General features: G+C 53.6%; 6 protein-coding genes across 6 annotated transcripts; 3 read left to right on the top strand and 3 right to left on the bottom strand.

Moving 5' to 3' along the window:
- Positions 1–1,334: 1,334 nt before the first annotated feature.
- Positions 1,335–4,502, bottom strand: J4E84_004231 (uncharacterized protein; the record flags this gene model as incomplete). The annotated part of the gene is made up of 12 exons (XM_049386839.1): positions 1,335–1,757; positions 2,072–2,135; positions 2,185–2,219; positions 2,538–2,612; positions 2,669–2,696; positions 2,828–2,863; positions 2,915–2,943; positions 2,998–3,056; positions 3,108–3,361; positions 3,411–4,133; positions 4,214–4,348; positions 4,402–4,502. 12 exons carry the CDS (start codon positions 4,500–4,502, stop codon positions 1,335–1,337), a joined length of 1,962 nt encoding a protein of 653 aa, XP_049245609.1.
- A 271-nt stretch (positions 4,503–4,773) lies between these two features.
- On the top strand, positions 4,774–6,072 carry J4E84_004232 (uncharacterized protein; the record flags this gene model as incomplete). The annotated part of the gene is made up of 3 exons (XM_049386840.1): positions 4,774–5,274; positions 5,338–5,427; positions 5,473–6,072. The coding sequence occupies 3 exons, from the start codon at positions 4,774–4,776 to the stop codon at positions 6,070–6,072; spliced, it is 1,191 nt and encodes a 396-aa protein (XP_049245610.1).
- A 1,152-nt stretch (positions 6,073–7,224) lies between these two features.
- Positions 7,225–8,784, top strand: J4E84_004233 (uncharacterized protein; the record flags this gene model as incomplete). The annotated part of the gene is made up of 2 exons (XM_049386841.1): positions 7,225–7,384; positions 7,433–8,784. The coding sequence occupies 2 exons, from the start codon at positions 7,225–7,227 to the stop codon at positions 8,782–8,784; spliced, it is 1,512 nt and encodes a 503-aa protein (XP_049245611.1).
- A 779-nt stretch (positions 8,785–9,563) lies between these two features.
- Positions 9,564–10,211, bottom strand: J4E84_004234 (uncharacterized protein; the record flags this gene model as incomplete). Its single annotated transcript, XM_049386842.1, has 2 exons — positions 9,564–9,880; positions 9,938–10,211. 2 exons carry the CDS (start codon positions 10,209–10,211, stop codon positions 9,564–9,566), a joined length of 591 nt encoding a protein of 196 aa, XP_049245612.1.
- Positions 10,212–10,571: 360 nt separating this feature from the next.
- J4E84_004235 (uncharacterized protein) lies at positions 10,572–11,662 on the bottom strand (the record flags this gene model as incomplete). Its single annotated transcript, XM_049386843.1, has 2 exons — positions 10,572–11,484; positions 11,541–11,662. The coding sequence occupies 2 exons, from the start codon at positions 11,660–11,662 to the stop codon at positions 10,572–10,574; spliced, it is 1,035 nt and encodes a 344-aa protein (XP_049245613.1).
- Positions 11,663–12,210: 548 nt separating this feature from the next.
- On the top strand, positions 12,211–16,881 carry J4E84_004236 (uncharacterized protein; the record flags this gene model as incomplete). The annotated part of the gene is made up of 1 exon (XM_049386844.1): positions 12,211–16,881. One exon carries the CDS (start codon positions 12,211–12,213, stop codon positions 16,879–16,881), a length of 4,671 nt encoding a protein of 1,556 aa, XP_049245614.1.
- Positions 16,882–17,184: the final 303 nt, after the last annotated feature.

Genomic DNA, 17,184 nt, shown 5'->3' on the forward strand with positions numbered 1-17,184 from the left:
AGGCATAGCTGGTGATGGATACGCACTCTCGTAGGAGTACATGTGTGTGCTAAGCCGATCGGGAGCTACTGTGAGTGGTGGATGTCCTGATAAGGACGGACCACCCATAGTGACTGGCACTTCTGTGCCAAACTGGATGCGAGCTGCTGAGTTCCATGCCGGGCCCTCTAACTTGATATCAGAGTAAGGCTCAGAGTCTGAGCCATCGTGCGAGTAAGCAGCAGACATCGCGCGTTGACTGTACACGCCTGGGGATGTAGGAGGTGAGTCCTGGGCGGAACTCCACGGTACTGGCGAATGAGGGACTGGGTGATCGAAAGCTCCTGACAGATAGGGATCTGCAGTGGCCTCTGCCGAGGTGCCGTTAGGATACTGAGCGCCAACCCAGCCTTCCGATTGTTGGGGCGATGGAGGGAGAGTGTTCAACGAAGGGTGGACTGGATATAAACCAAGACCATGTGTGTAGGGCCGAGGCTCCTGTTGTCTTGGGGAAGGATAGGGTGACTCAAGTAGGGAGCCTGCCCGCGATGTGTGTTGTTGGTAAGGCGAGTTGAAAGGTGGCGTGGGCTGGTCCGCGTACGAGTACATGATGAAAGGATCTCAAAGGGATGAATGTAGTCTACAAGTCTTTGAGGTCAAGTATGTTGGCGAGGAATGAAGACAGGCAAAGATAGAAATGATGTGGTAGAAGCTGGATGAGGATGCCAACTGCAGGGCGTTCCGGGACGAGTTATATCTGTACGATGCAATGCGCGACTAACTCCAAGATGGAATTGATTTGTATACTGCGCCAGTGCGTTCTCGGAGCCTACGTTAAACAGTGGGCTTTTGAGTGTTAGGCAGATTCTGAAATTATGCTAGACAGGGCAGCATGAACAGAAAGCTCGAGCCGCCTACGCGGCAGGCGCCTGTTAGCTTCATGGGGCTATGAAAGAGTGGCAGGGGGGCGATGGATGCAGCTCGAGACCAGGGTATGTGCAAGTGAACCAGACAGCCGGGTAGCTAGGCCTTAGCGGGCCGAACACAGGCATCCTTGCGCCGACCGGACTTTGAGGCGCAAGAAGAGAGGGCGGTTGTACCCTTGCTCGATGTGCATCCCCATGAAACTGGCCAGTCTGGCAAAGGATGACCCGCCTGTATCTGACGTTGATCGTTCATTCATGTGTCACCCCAATGCCGTTACCAAAGTGAGACACCAACACCTCAACTCCATACACGCTTGTTTGAGTAGCTCTTGGGATAGACAGATAAGATCAACTTGAATTTTAACCGGATTTGCAGTGCTCATCCTTAGCAAAATGTACCTATATTCCCGCGGCTGCAAGCGCCGGCCATCAAGCGACCGATGTGCTCGCTTCGCGCTGCTGCTGGAGCTGCGACACCATCGCAGTAAGTTCTTCAACTTGCGTTGAAAGCTTAAGGACTAGTGCCTTCAATGGAGCATCGGTTTCTGTAGACCCTGCTCGTGCCTGAGGCTTCTGGGGCTTCCTCGCAAATGAGTTTGGTGCTTCCGCCATCAATAGGCGTGGAGAGTTGACCGGCAACCGAAGAGCCTTTTTTGGTGGGGTTGGTGTCTGCGGTCCGCTGAAAGATGTCACTTTCACATCGAGATTACGGGTATCGGTCATCTGCTCGTAAGCCCAGATTGCAAATACAAGAGGTAGATGCGTGGCCTTGAGCAAGACGATCCGGACGCTCCGGAGTCGCTCGGAGGGGATGACGAGCCGCAACGGTCGAATGACTAGCGGAATGAGATTCTGGAAGCCGGTCAGCCTTGCAAAGTTGAGCACAGCTGTGGATACCACTGCGTTGTGGGTTCGCAGGGATTCACAGCGGCCTTGAGTCGAGAAAGCCTGAGCGCCAGAACAAGGCTTGTCAGTGACGTGACAACGGCAGAGCATCCGCCGACGATGCTTCCCTCACGAGCCGGCCACGAAGCTTTGACTGGTTGGTTCTGAGCTCGTCTTCCACGATGGCCATAGAGGCTGTGTCGATTGGGCGTTGAACGACCCGGCGCTTAATGCCCGCTTTTAACCTCCCCCATAATAACAGCACTGAACAACATACTTACCAGTGGAGGCAGAAAGTATGTCAATCGATTCGAGCTCGATGCTTCGAGCACGTATACGGAATAGCTGCATGGTCAGTGCCTGAAGAAAGTTGCCTTGGATCATGCCGACGTACATGAACAAATATTCATCTCGCGCATGATCAAGAACCTGTTCACCGTCAATATCGATCCTTTGGAAAGTAATATAACCAGAGATGATAAGCTATAGCCGGTTGTTCATGGGGTCAGGGCAGTCAGTGCCTGCGAGAAATCTCCTGTTGCAATCCCAATGGGGCTGTATCACACCCCCGTAAGACCAACCGGAAGAAATCAAGTGCTAACCCCAATGCGAATGCACTCTGGGGAAACTGCAATGGAGATGAGGCGGTCCAGTCGGGCGTTAACCGTTGTTTTGCGCTTGGCATGCATGGACATGCATGCGATTTGAGGTTGCAAAGCAGTGGGAACCAATGGAAAAGCCCATTACCTTACTCAACGAGTTGCTCAAAAGCGATATGAGGCTTGTAATCAACAAGATGTTTGTCAAAGTGACGAAAACAAGCTAGTGTGTGATCAGCAGACCGCGATGCGATGCATTCCAAATAGTCAGACTCGTACCATTACAGGAGGTCCGAAGAACGGCGAGCTATCCAGGCATTAGCAAGCCATTGGCACTGTTGATCGGAGGAGTGCATACATCTCTTCGGCGACATCTGCAGGCAGCTGTCGTCAGTACTGGTGGACGAGAATCGGTGTATGCCTTCGCTTGGCCGTTGCCTGAGGCTTGACTCACCGAAACCTAGGTAGCTAGAACTGAGAAGGCATTAGCTGGTATAGCGACAGTGGCGTGATGTTCACCATTACCCGAAGAAGACCTTGATCAGGATCCAACTCTACGTTGCACGAGTCAGCAGTTGGCACGTCGGTGACCCCGATAGACAACTTGCCATCTGCTTCGCATTGAACCTACTATCTCTAGCCAGCAGTACGAAAGTAGTTAGAAACCCTTTATATCGGTGAGCATTGGCTGCAGCTACTAAAGCGTCGGACGCCTTACCTAGGTATAGGATGACTACCAGTGACAGGAATTTGATGAAGTCCTTGGTCATTTCTTTGAGACACGGAATCAGGGTACCAAAATATCGATTGAGACTCAAGAGAGAGAAGATACGTGGCACGAGGAAGAGAGCTTCTAGTCCGAGTACGTCATAGGCAAGATCGATGGTGGTAGCGTTGGCTGTAGTCAATCCAACAATCCTCATAATGCAGAAGACAAAGCCCACAACGACGATGCTGATGTCCCAAGTCCACCTAAAGACGTTAGCCTCCATCAACACGGCGATGAGAAACGCATGCCTACCAAAAGTCCGAGGCATAGAAGGAGCTTTGCCCTGCGTCTAACCAATCCGAAAATTCATCGTACGCGAAGCTGGCAATCCACACGTAGAGCAGTATCTCAGGGATGGTTACTCTGGCGTTGTTTCGCTGCACGAGAACTGCGTAGTACAGCCCTAAGAATGCCGCAAAAAAGAGTGTCTCGAAAATCTTCAAGTACAATGGAACGCGTAGCCGGGAGAAGGGATCGGCCTGCTTTCGGTTGTACTTTTTGGGCTTCTTCTCTGAGTGTAGACTGAGGGTCTCCCAGAATACGATGTCGCCTTTCCACAAGCCATTTATGATTTTCTGGACTGGTCTCTGGGATAGGAACTTCTTCGCACCAGATACAGTCGCGAGCTCCAATGCACTGAGATTCTCGCATTGTGACATCAGCGATCCGAAGCGAGATCTGGGAGAGTCGCCGTGGCCGAAGTAATCGGTGTTGGATACGGGAAGCAAAGGCGACCGCTCGTCGGCATGTGTGGTGTCGCGTTCGTTCTCGCCCGAGTGGTAGCCGTTCGGTGGGTTGGAGGTGATCGGCGTCGTTGCCGGCGGGAGTTCTACTAGCAGAGACTCGATGATGTCGGCTTCTTTCAGGTTCGTCAAGAATTGCCAGGCTACGAATTCGCATGCATAGCCTCGCGCTTCGTTCACACCAGGCTCGTCGCTGGTTTCCTCCAAAGCAGAGAAATGTCCCTTCAGGGCTCTTCAATATGGTCAGCGCTCTCCATCCATACATGCAATCATCTGGTATTGATGGAAGCGACCTAGGCTGCCTCGACGTACAGTAGAGCGGATACGAGGGCAGGGTGGTCGACTTGGGTGGACAGGTATGCGATGAGAGGCTGGACTGCCCGGCCCTCCTGCGATCGACGCAAATCTTCGAAGGTATGTGGCAGCTTGATCTTATGCTCAAAGAACCTACTCTCGGGTTAGGCTACTGGGCAATTGCGCATACACATGCATTGACTGACTGGCACAGTTTGTCCACCAGGTCTCCGAAGCACTCGTCGCCGGCTATCTCTGGCACGCCCGTCTCGTCTGCAGGCCATCTCGGTGTGGACGGTATCGACATGGTGGGTTCTTATGACAGCTTGCGATTGCCCTCTGCCACTTCCTCCAGTCTTCGCAACATTGAAAGATTCGCGACGCGTTAGGCGCATGGACCTCGGGACCTGCGTCGTCATGGCTCTTGGCAGCCACCATCTGTCTCCGCGACTGCAACCTTGGCCTTCGCTGCTGCAGCATACAGCATGCTCTGAAGCTTTCGTGTGCACGACATGCGACTTTGATCACACATCCTTTCGCTCGTACTAACTCAAATGTGAACCGCCGTCTCAGGCAACATGGCGCACGATGCTAATTTCGTCGGCAATCGTCTACGGCTGAGCGCCTTTCTTTCATGTGTGGGAGGGATGCCAGACCGTCCGTCGCGTTTTAAACCGCCTATCCAAGATCTGGACGTGGTAGACTCCGCTGCCCCGTTCTCCGGATTACATCGCGATGTGTCAGTCAGGGAAGCGGGCACGGAGCCAGCAATTTTGCCCTCACAATCATCTGCGGAGGCAGAAGTCATCGGAACCAACTTGGGTCAGGAAGCTGCAACTACCGACAAGCCGCTAGAGACCAACATCGAAGAAGATCGGTCTGTCTTGGATGGTCTCACGAATGCGCCATCTGTATACGACATCCCACGTTCACCACCACCAGATCTCCGTCTAGCCTCTGCTACCGGCGGCAAACAAGGACTTCGCAACGGACTTTCGAGCACTCGGAAACGGCGTCTACCAGTACATGAGCTCGCTTTACTGCGGACTACTACACTGGATGGACTACCCCTACCGGGTGTAAGGAGCTTCCACGGGTTTCATCGTAGGTAGCTTGCGGCCAGCTAACGCTATTGACTTTAGGATGTTACTCTCGACGTCGCTGCTCCCATTGCGGTCGTGGACCCTATCGAAGATAGCCAGATACATCTTACGAATACGTTGCACATCTCCGTATGTCAACAATAGTCAACGCTGACACTGCTGACCTTCACGCAGACTTCAGGCGGCGTCATCATCACGAAGAGTAGGTTGATACCGAAGACAACACAACCGCCAGATTCTGTCGGCCGTTCCAAGACCGAACCAATGGCAATGCGCACAGAGCCCCCGGAGAGACCCACGCAACTACCTGCTAACATGCAGCGATATTGTCCAAACCTTCGAGATGCTTTTGACGGGTTTGTTGGTTCTGAGCTAAAGCTCGTTCCCAAGAAAAGTGTCAACCGCCAAAGGATCGCCAATCCGACCAAGAGACAGAAGCCTGGTATCAAGCGCGAACTAGTTCTACGAGCTGGGTCACCACCTTTATCGGCGGGTTGGGCTACGACTACCGCAAATGCTTTAGTTGTGGGCAAAACATCTATGATCGTTGGTGCGAACACTTCGTCAGGACTTGAAAACGCCCAAACCCACGTAGGACTCGGACAACTGACATTGACGAGATGCCGGAACATTCTACAGGCTGGCACAGATGATGGACATGCCCCTGAACTGGGCGATGAGACACTGTTCGAGAAAGTTCACGAAGAAGATCATGACAACAATTTTACTGCTGAGACTGGGCACTACCAGCTCAACCGAGTACCCACATCTTGAGACAAGATCAGTCGATTTTGATGTTCAACACACCTGGACGGTCAAAGCGAGACGGAGAGTGACGGCATGATTGCCAGCCCTTATTGACGACGTTGACGATTCATATTACGCCGATTAAGACAGCGGGGGACCCTGGAGATTAACAATGGGGTTGGAGAGTACAGAGTGATATGTACTGGGACAGCGAGCGCCTCCTGGGTATTCGGTAGACTCAGCTCTTGCATGCCTGACAGCGTTCGATGACAGACGTCAGGCCTCCGAAGCCGCGAAGACTTCAAATGCGAGCCGGGGAACGATGTGGAATAGACCACCAGAGGCAGTGTCGGCTATAGCATGCAGTCCGGGTATTCGTGGGGCTTCTTGAAACGCCTCGGTTCCTAAGTAGTAGCAATGTTCATGAATGCGGACTATGGTGCACGGCATACATTCGCAGTCTTTGTGAATACCTGAACAAGAGACGGACAGGATGAATGAAATACGTTTTAAGTCGCAAGCCGTTTGGTCCCTCGCAACATGCCCTGATCCGGCTGTTTTGCAGCTGAGGTGTGACGTCGCTTTATTGGAGCATGTAAGCCAGCTGCCGACGTCTGTGTGAGATCGATGACTTCAGCACTGCAGATTGGGGTCATCGAACATTGACATTCGATGTACAGGGCTCCCGTGGTCAGAACGTGGTATTAGTTCTTGACGTTGTTCTAGCGGCAGTCCCGAAATAGCGATCGGTGTCTCGGTTTCGCGATTCAGACACTAACATCAAACACCACACTACTGTTTGGACGCATGGACAAAACATAGCACAAGTGTTCTGCAGGCGTGTTGACACAAGTGGAGTGATGATTGAAATGGTGCGGCGCAACATATATGGTGGGCTTGCGCCTCGCTGCGCGAAGCTCCCCGTATCGCTTCGACGTCCTGGTACTCCGACTATTGACTAGTCTCGACTCTCATCACCACGCATCGCCTATCGCCGGCGCAAATCAGGTCCGAAAAGTCGAATAAGCGCAACTAGCGATACCATGGCATCACAAGGCGACATACCACCTTCTGTGGTAAGTATACCCCACCCACAGGCTTATCTGATGCGTCTGGAACTTGGAGAGAGACAAAGTCGCTGACGTTGAAAAGGCATCACAAGCGCCACCATATGCTCCTATGGTATGGCCTCTGGGTGGTCCTCCAGTGAAAAGCATCGATATTCCTGCCCAAACTGTGTTCATGTTCTTCTTCATGGTCGGAGCAGCAGTACACATGAAGATATTCCAAAAGAACAGAGCACGAGGTCACAAGTTCTTACCAAACCTCTTCATCTTCAGTATGTATAGCCACATTCTGGATGAAATGGATGCTAACTATTCCGAAGTCTTTTGCATGGAGCGCATATTGACATCAATCTTGCGACTCGCATCGGTCTCTAATCCAACCAAGGTTCCACTTGCGATTGCTGCACAGATCTTCATTGCAGCAGGTGTTCTTATACTATTCGTCATCAATCTCGTTTTCGCGATGCGCCTAGTAAGGTCGACACATCCGTCGGTGGGTTGGCATCCTGCGTTTGGTATCGTGTTCAAAGCTCTTTACGCGTTGATCGGCTTGACACTTATCGCTGTCATTACAGCTACAGTTCAGAGCTTTTATACTCTCAACGCAGGAACTCGAGCGACCGACCGCGGCTTCCAGCAGTACGGCGCAACCTTCCTGGCCATCGTCGCTACACTACCTTTGCCGATGACGATGCTCACGCTTCTCGTTCCCTATTCGCCGCTCGATCATTTCGGTATGGGCCGTCTTCGTACAAAAGTCATAGTCCTAATGATTAGCACCACACTCCTCTCTATTGGCGCATGGTATCGCTGTGGTGTTGCTTTCCAGACACCAGTCCCGAGATCACAACCTCTACCAGGCTATCTCGGAAAGGCACCATTCTACATTTTCAACTTCCTCGTGGAGATCCAGACGGTACTCATGTACGCCATACTTCGCGTAGACCTCCGCTGGCACATCCCCAATGGCGCAAAGGGGCCTGGTAGCTACGCTAGATCACGAATGGGCGACGTGGAAATGCAAGACTCGCGACCTACTTCCTCGGACAGCGTACAAGACGATAATAAGTCGGCCCGATCTTTCAGTGAAGACGAAGAAAAAGAGTTGGAGAACGAGAAGGTCGAGGAGCTCCCTGCCCCCAGGATTATAGAGATAGATCTCGGAAACTCTTCGCGCAGCTCCCTGGCGCCACCAGACATGGACTTGAACAGGAACTCGGCCCGCAGTTCTCTGGCACCACCAAAGACGGCAGACAGATCAGCGCGCAGTTCCATCATCTCCCAACGCCTATCCTCGTTCATCAGCAAGTCCACCAGCACACTAGCTACCTTTGCGACCGCGGAGCAAAAGCAACGATGGCGGGAGAGTGAGGAAGCGAGAATCGTCCGAAGACTTGGAGGGCCGTGGCAGCAACTCCCTAGCCCGGTTGAATCGACTTTCAGCATGAGCAAGAGCCCGACGAGGAGCGTCTTCAGCCGTACGACAGGAGGAGATGGGCCGGAGGCGCCTGAACCAGCATACCACCAACGAAGCGACAGCGGTGCGCCTAGTATACCCGACGTCGTTGCGGAGGGCGGCTGGACACCGAGGATTGACTGGGAATTCCGCAGCCCGAGACGCTTCCTCAGTTTGAAGAAGAGGAGTATGATCGGTTTGCAGCTTCCGAAGTGAGCGCCAGGACTTGAAGCGGATTGATGCGAGATTTTTTACAGCGAAGGCGTTTGTGGGGATGGGAAAGGTACTAATACACTGCTGGGCGGCAAAAGCTTTTTCTGGTGTTCATCATACCCATCTGCTTTTTGCGCATATATTGGAAGTTTATACAAGCTTTACGACATTTTCCTTTTTCTACGCAGCATGTACAATAGCAGTCGTGGCATTCATTTCACGTTACATGAACACTTCCCGTGCGCCACATCGTTCAAATTACGTCTATATCCATCCTATCCACAAACTCATCGCTGTACGTCGTAGATTCATCCTTACATCAACAGCAACATTCCACGCGGTGGACCCTGACCCAGACTCACAAATAAATTTAGTGTGACGGCTCCCCTCCCAGCAACCCGGTCCCTGTACCTGAATCCCCAATCCAAAACAAATCAATAGTGCGAAACGAACATGAAGTTGCCTCAGGGAACGTTTGGTCTGCTGTCACCCGTTTCGAGGCGTGAACTAGGGGCGGCGCTAGTGTATTAGCCCGTGTATGTGGATCGTTTTATGGGTTGTTGAACTTCGTTTGCATCGTTGTGTGTTTTGTCTTGGGGTCTGGAGGCCTGAGGACGCAAGAGCTTGAAGGGGTTTTCGGGATGTTAGTGCATCGCGCAGTGGCGGTTGGCAGAGACAGTGAGAAAAGTGTCATAAGATTGCAGGTACTCATCCAGTCGTCATTAATTGAACGCCCTGTGCCTTCGCTTGCTCTCCCGCCCATCGCAAACCGACATGATTGCCTACATAGGAATCCGCCTCATCTCATCCAAACTCCAATACTTCCTCATGTTCTCGGCTTCCAACTGCTTGACCTCATCATCCAGGTGCTGCCATAAAACCTCGCCAAAAGAATCGAAAATCTCCTTCAACTCGCCCAAGCGCAACTCCCGCTCCCCGCCTTCACACTCTTCGAGGTACTTTTCTAGCTTATCAAGACCCTTGTGGATCTGCTTATGCTGGGTGAGGAGCTCGAGTTCCTTCTTGAAGGCGGGCATCTTCTTGGCCAGGACGGGGAAGATGTGCTGCTCTTCTATTGTGTGATGCACTGTGAGGTGATCTATATGAAGATGGTCAGATGATGATACTTTTTGGCTGAGTTGCAGGAGAAACTAACGGCAGAATTGCTGGCCCATGCTGATAAATTGGCGGATGGACATGTTCTTGGGTCTCTTCTGTGCCTCACACGCTCCGTACAGAACTTTCCATGTCGCTCTGAAGTTATCGTGGAAATAGTTCATGTGCTCCGCCATTCTGTTATACTGGCGAAACTCGGATGCGGAGAGTTTGGGTAGAGGCTTTTCCTCATTGGTCGCAGGGGTGGAACTTGGGTCATTGACTACAGGAGGTGCTGGTGCAGTAGGACCGTCATCTCCTGAGATGGTTGCCATGTTTGCGGGGCGTTCAGATTGTTGTTGCAGTCTGGGGCTGACCGTAGAATACTGCCTTCCAAACGATGTCAGAGCAAGTCGAGGTGGGGCTCTGAGAATGGATGCGATAGATTGAACACGCTTCATACGCTGGAGAGAAAAACAACAATGTCACTCGAAGACGATGTAAAGATATAGTTTGGGGTATCTATGTTTTGCGTGGCACAGCCTTGCATGCTTGGGAGTGATTACCCATGTAGCCACTGGCGGCTTGTGAAATTTGCATTAGCAAGCGGCCGGCAGTTGCACTTCCCGATCCCGGTAAGACGCGTTGATAACGCGCCGGGTCACGTGACTGCGCTATCACCAACGCGACCACGCTTACTTCTTTCTCGTTTTGGCAAACTTCTCGTGCCATTTGCGCGCTGACGGCTTCATGGCTGCCACTGAGCTGTCTCCGCTCGTGGCGGTGGCGGCTTTGCTCTTTGCCTTTATCGTTGTATCGGATGGGAAGTCGTAGATACCTTCGATGGCACCGAGCTGCGCGTCTTTGCGCCATACTTCGGGCAGGCGGTCCTCCCACGTGTCGGTGAAGTCGGCGATGAGGAAGTCTGCGCCGCGTTTGGCTTCCAGCAGTGTCCTGCCAGTAAATGCGACAGTCTTTTCCCGATCCAGACACGACCATGGTCCGTTCCTGTCGTTGTCTGCTGTAGATAGGTATGCCAGTATGGCCTCTACAAGGCCTGGCGGATGCCCTTCTTCAGCTGCGGCTTTGGTGATGTCGTTGGTCAAGAACTGCGCTTGTAGTTTGATGCCCTCGGCCAGTGCAGCGGCGTTGATGGACCTCCATACTTGTGAGAGGGCGTTCGGCGAAGGCTGGTATGATCCTCCATCCGCCTCGAATGCCATCAGCTCGTCCCATCCAACCTGGCATTCCCCATCTGACAAGGGCATATCGCCGAACATGCTCGCCTTGCTCCTGCCATTGCTTGTCGCGTCGACATCCCCTGCGACAATGTCGTATATCGGCAGTGTCTCCCTCAGCAGGGCGGTGGCAGACGCGGTGGATGCATGGGCTTCGAGCGTCGCGGTGCACAGCGCAATGGCGCGCGTGGCAGGGGTGGGTATCTCGTTGCCATGGGCTTCGAGCGCGGGCTGGGCTATGTAGAGCGAGTTGGAGGTTTGGACCTGGCGCAGCTGGAAGGTCTTGTTCGGCGTACAAAGTACTGCATATGCAGGCTTCGCGTTGGACGTGCCAGAAGCGGCAGACTGGACTTGGGACTTGATGGAGAGCCTAGCGCGTATGATGAGAAGGGTGTCCGCATGGAAACGACAGGTCAGCGCACCTACAGCGGCGGGTTGGGCGCGTCTATCAGCTCAACAATCTCGGGGGGCAGCTCGAGCAGGCGGAAGTGCTGCTGCTGGTGGGCAATGGAGAAGGGCACACCGCCTTCATCTTGCTGCGTGGCCATGTCTTGACTCAACACACACAACGTCCAATTTACGCGGCTGACAGTCTCAAAGTCTGTTGTACCTCATCTCATCGCGGCAGCTGCTATGACGACGGTGCTTTTTTGTTTGTGGACACTGCGGGGTGCGGCGATGTGCAGCTAGCAGAGAGACGGATCGGACGATACGCTGCAAGGGCATCATTTGCAGGCCAAAAATACTTGTCACTGCGGCCGCTTGCTGGGAACCCCATGCTCGGGCGTGTCGCACCTGTGGCACCTTGGTTATTCGCGCTGCAGCTGCCCACCCGCGCTTGGTCGCAGCCGCATGACCGCTTTCTTGGTTCGGGCTTCAACAAGATCCATGGGATTTGTTGTTGTTTAGTCCCGGGACGCGCCTCCACTGTCCCTTCTCTACCCCAATGGCTTCCTAGCACCACCGACTCGGACGACAACAACACCGCCTGCCCCTCTGCCGCTGCGCCCAGCCATGCACCCACCGTCCTAATTGCCTCTTCACTGTCTGACTGCTGCCCGCCGTCGCCGTCACTCGTTTCCGCGCAATTGGCACCATGGTCGTCATCAACCCCGAGCCCGCGGCCCTGTCCGCTGAGGACCTGTCGCTCTTCTACACGACCGACGAGCTGCTCTCCAATTCCCCCGTGCTCATCTTCTACGGTCCGACGGCCACTTCCACCCAGGCGACACATTCGCGCATCCAGGCCCACGTCTTCACCCCGGCCGGCTTCCAGAACTTCGCCCGCCTGATTATCTCGCCCACAGCCACATACTACAATGCCGTCACATGTCTGCCGCGCGAGGAGCAGGGCGATGAGATATGTCGCGGTCTCGCCTTCAGCCTGTACAAGTACTTCCTCGAGCTGCCGCCGGAGATCAAGAGCGCCTGGGAGAGGCGGTATGATTCGTCCGCCAACCTGCCCATGGCCCCCAGGCTGTTCTCCGAGGCGCACGCCGCCATTGTCGCTGCCAGGATGATCAAGGTCGAGAACGTCGCAGATGTCATAATAGATGTGCGCCATGCGTTGGGCGAGCAGACGCTATCCTGGATAGATCTGGATGTAGTCCTCCCGCAGGGAAGTGTCACAAAGCTGGAATCGCGCGAGTCCGGCCAGTTCGAAGACCTTGAAGAAGACCTCATCGAAAAGCGATACGGACAGTACGCGCCCGTCGTAAGGCTGTTCGGAGACGGCGCCTTCCTCCCGACCTCCAAACTCCGCCGCGCACCCTCCAAACCGACCGCCCTCAACCGATCACAATCCTTCTCAAGGAAACAAAAAGAGACTCTCCGACGGGAGATGTGTGAGCTGTTGGACACAGAAGAGAACTATGTCTACAAGCTGGACGAGCTGGTACATACAGTAGCGGTCGAGTTCCGTGAGAAGGCCAAGCAGAAGTCGAGCTCGAGCTCCAGCCCTACCGAACAAGCACTGAGAGGCTTGTTTCCTCCCAGTCTGGACAAGATTCTAGAGGTTAATTCGCAGTTCTTAGACGCTCTACGTATAATTCTGGAAGAGTCGGAGAACGGAGCCATTGAGGACATTGAGACAGCAACAGACGATGTCTACATCGCGCCCTTGCGTGGACAGAAGGACGCACCAGATGTCACTGGAGCGGCCGCCGTTGCCAGGGCTCTTGTTGAGTGGCTTCCACAATTTGCAGATTGCTACACCGACTACATGGCGGCCCACGGCGACTTCTCACAGCTGCTGAAGCATTTCACAAAAGACACAGCCTCCAGTTTCTCCAAGCGAGTCTACGAGACGGGCGAGCAGCGGCTCACATCTATGCTCATCGAGCCTGTTCAGCGCCTGCCACGATACAACCTGTACATCGACAACATCATCAAGCAACTGCCCCTCAGGCATCCGGCTATCAAGATCTTCCTCAAGGCAAGGGATATGATCTCGGATATCTGCACAAGAGAAGGTCCCACAGCGCAGCAGATCAGAGTGTTCGATCGCTTGCGCAAAATGGTGACTTCGTGGCCTTCGGGATTCAACCCTAAAGGACGAATGATCTCAGCCATTGACTGCGTAGAGCTGTCCCCACCATATCACGGAGAGTTATCTGGACCTGCTACAGTGTCCGGTATCATGGTACTCTTCACGGACTTCTTGGTGCTTCTTCAAAAGTCGGAGGATGGTTCCATCAATGCGCGTGGCTTGCTCGCCGAGCTCGACAACCCTAAATTCGCCGAATCGTTTGATGGATCTACGGAACTCATGTTTCATCAATACTTGAGTCTCAGTGATGTCTTCCTGAGTGAACACTCAGAAGGATCAATACTGCAAATGATATCCCCAGTACCGCTCGCCAGCCAGCCCGGACGACCGAGAAGTCGAGAACGCCAGAAGCTTGGCATTCGCATGTTCTACCTGCAAGGCTCCTATGAGGGTAAAGGCCACAAGGTTACCGAGGAGCTCACCAAAGCTCGTGTGGAAGGCAGATTTCCAGAGGCGGAGCGAGAGGGCGGCAAATGGGACGTTCGAAATTTGCCAGGCGATCTCAGTTTCTTCTCGTCTATAGCAGAAGAGGCAGCTGGCCAGCAGGTAGAAGGTCGACGCGAGCCTGCGAGAGTACAGATTCTTGTCGAAGGGTCTAGGTTCACCAAGCCCATTCAAGTCGGTGACAGCGGCGTCGAGCTTACTGTTACCATCACCATACTCGGCGACGGACTCTTTCTGCTAGAGTCAAATGGGGCCCATGGATACACGGCACGCGACAAATTGACCGACCAAGAGTTCCGGCCCGTTCTCACAAAGCGCCTGGCTAATTACTTCCAATTGCGGAACAGCGTTAAGAACCACACACTGGCCGAGGCGTATCTGACGCGAAACCAACAGATACTGAAGTCGCTCGCTCTGGAGATGTACGAGGCAGAACCACAGACGGGTAGTAAGAGCCGTCCACACTCTCCAGTGAAGATGCTGTCTAGTTTCTTTGGTGGCAGTGTGAGCAGTATTGGCCGTGAAGGAGGAGGCTCTCGTAGACTCCAACGCAATGCGCATACCATGGGAGAGGTACCGCGCATGGCACCTCCGGTTCAACTTGGGCCGAATCGTACGTACAGCCATGACGGCGAGATGTCGCGCCCTACCTCTTCCAGCACGACTAAGAGCGCCACCTTCAACGGCCCAAGCGATCCCTTCTCAAAGCTCGAAGATACCTTGGCAAATCTGACTCTGGCACTGCACGCACGCAAAGGGAACATAGTCGGACGCTCTGTCAGGGCGAGAGCTGTCGCCGATGAACTCGTTGTCAACGAACTCTACAATACGCTTTTGGAGAACCCTGCCAATCTTGAACTCGCTGGTCAATCGTCTGTGGATGTACTTTTCGCGGTGTTTGAGAAGTTTTTGAGTGTCGCTTGGAAAGAGCGAATGGGTCCTGTGCTGTCGCACGCCACATTGGTCTCATTGCAGATGCGATCAGATAGCATGCCACCTGATGAGTTCGAGGAGTTCTTCAAATACACTTTCGACCAGTTTGCTCCTCCAAATCAACGAGCGTTCCGCGCTGTCATCAATCTGCTAGCCGAACTGCTCGATGGCACCAGCAACGATGGCGATCGAGGCATTCTCACAGCAGCGTTTGCCGAGATGTTAGTGCCTGCCGGCAACGCAAACGACTTCATATCCCTTATGGACCGCTTGGTACAAGATATCGACGCCCTGTTTCCAGCCGAGACACCTGGGTTCAGTACTCCAAACTATGGCTCTATGGACTCAAAGAGTCGCTACGCTGCTGCCGGCTCGCTCAACTCCAACACATCACTGCGGAGACGTTTTGGCTTTGGTACCTTGACACGCGAGAACAGCAAGTCAGAGAATGAGTCCAAGGTAGGCTCACTCTGGCGCTCATTGAGCAAGAACAGCCATGGCACAGACCTCCAGTCGCCCAGCATGGGGAAGGCTGGTCCCGGGCACCTTGGTCGCTCCAACTCGATAGACGCTGCTGCTCGCCTATCGCCAAAGCGACCGTCCTCTCGCGACCGTCCGACTGTTCTCGGCGCGTTTACGTTTGAGAACGCGAATTCAAACTCGAACTCGAACTCGAACGCGAATGGTCGGTCGTTCGTGGGCAATCTTGGGACAATTGGAGAGGTACCTCCCACTACTGGGCCTCCCCGCAAGAAGCGCCGCTCTTCTTTGAGCGATCTCAAGACGTTGCAGGATGCTGACGATGTACCCGAGTGGTCCCCGCAGACTCCTCGCAAGGTCGATCCTGCATTGCGCCACGAAACACGCCAGATTAGCGAGTCCCCGCTGGCTCCTTCAGCCGCTACAATGGCTTTACACAAACACACTTCGTCGATACCGACGCCTACCCGACTAGGCTCACCGCTGCGGGTGGAAAGGACAGACAGGAAGGAGAACTCCCCTGCAGTCGGCTTGGATCGTCCAGCACACATTAGGGGAAAGTCGGTCACGATGAAGCCAGACGTCGATGATGAAGTCACCATCAAGTCAAACAGCCCTACGAAGAAGCGAAGCGAGACTGTTTCAGGCATTCCCAATCCTCTAAACCTCCCGAACAGCTCAGCCATCCCCAATCTACGACCAACTACGAGTGCTGGTCTGCATGAACGAACGGGATCCGGCAACGCTGTCAAACTGCCACCCTCGACTCCACGATCTCCGACCAAAGCCAGCACTCCTTTGACTGGGAGCCCTCCCAAGAAGCTGAGGATGCAATCACCTCAAAAGCTGCGCGAGCGACTGCAAACTCAGCAACACGATATCGACACAGCTTCGCAAGCTTTGCAGAATGAACTGAGTGCCATCGGTCAAGAGCTGAATGCTAGAAGCACGCCGCGTCTGACAACCCAGAGCTCCGCTCCATCGTTGATAACGAATGGGACAGCCGCAAGGACGGCTGAAGCGCGTGTGGCTGCTCTAGAGAAGCTCAGAGCTACACTGGAAACCCTCTCTGCACGTACTTCGGGAATCTTAAACGACGTAACAACTTCACTACAAGTATCGGAGGCCCGATGCAAGCACCTAGATCAGTTGTACCGCAACTCAAACGCGGAGAACGAGGCACTGTACGTGAAATTCAACGAAGAGCTGGAGAGGGTGACAAGCAGCGCTCGCAAGGGAAAGGCTAACGAAGAGGTGGAACGTCGGTTGAAGACGAGCGAAGAGGAGCTGGCCCGCCTGCGAAAAGAGAACGCTAGACTGAAGAGGGAGAATGCTGGGTTGAAGGCGCAAATCAGAGAGTGAGTAGTCGTCAAGACTGCTCAATCGCCCTGATGTGTGCCAGATGGGGGCACAATGTTGACGAAGCTTTAGTCTGCTCAGCGTAATTAATACCGCGGCTGTAAGGTTTGCCCTGCTTCTGGACAGTTTTGCTACGGCGGGTCTGGCATGGGTACAGTACGTAACAATACGTGCTTGCATTGCGGTCGCTTTTTTGACCGTATTCCCTGTACTTCTTTTTGTCGAACTCGGGTTGATGGCCCTCGAGCTTTCAGGTTGGAGTGTGGGCGCGAAGGACTGCGTTATGATAACATGACATGGCGTTAG

Source organism: Alternaria hordeiaustralica, assembly GCF_023758085.1.
Source record: "Alternaria hordeiaustralica strain BMP 2776 chromosome Unknown scaffold_6, whole genome shotgun sequence".
NCBI lineage: Eukaryota > Fungi > Ascomycota > Dothideomycetes > Pleosporales > Pleosporaceae > Alternaria > Alternaria hordeiaustralica.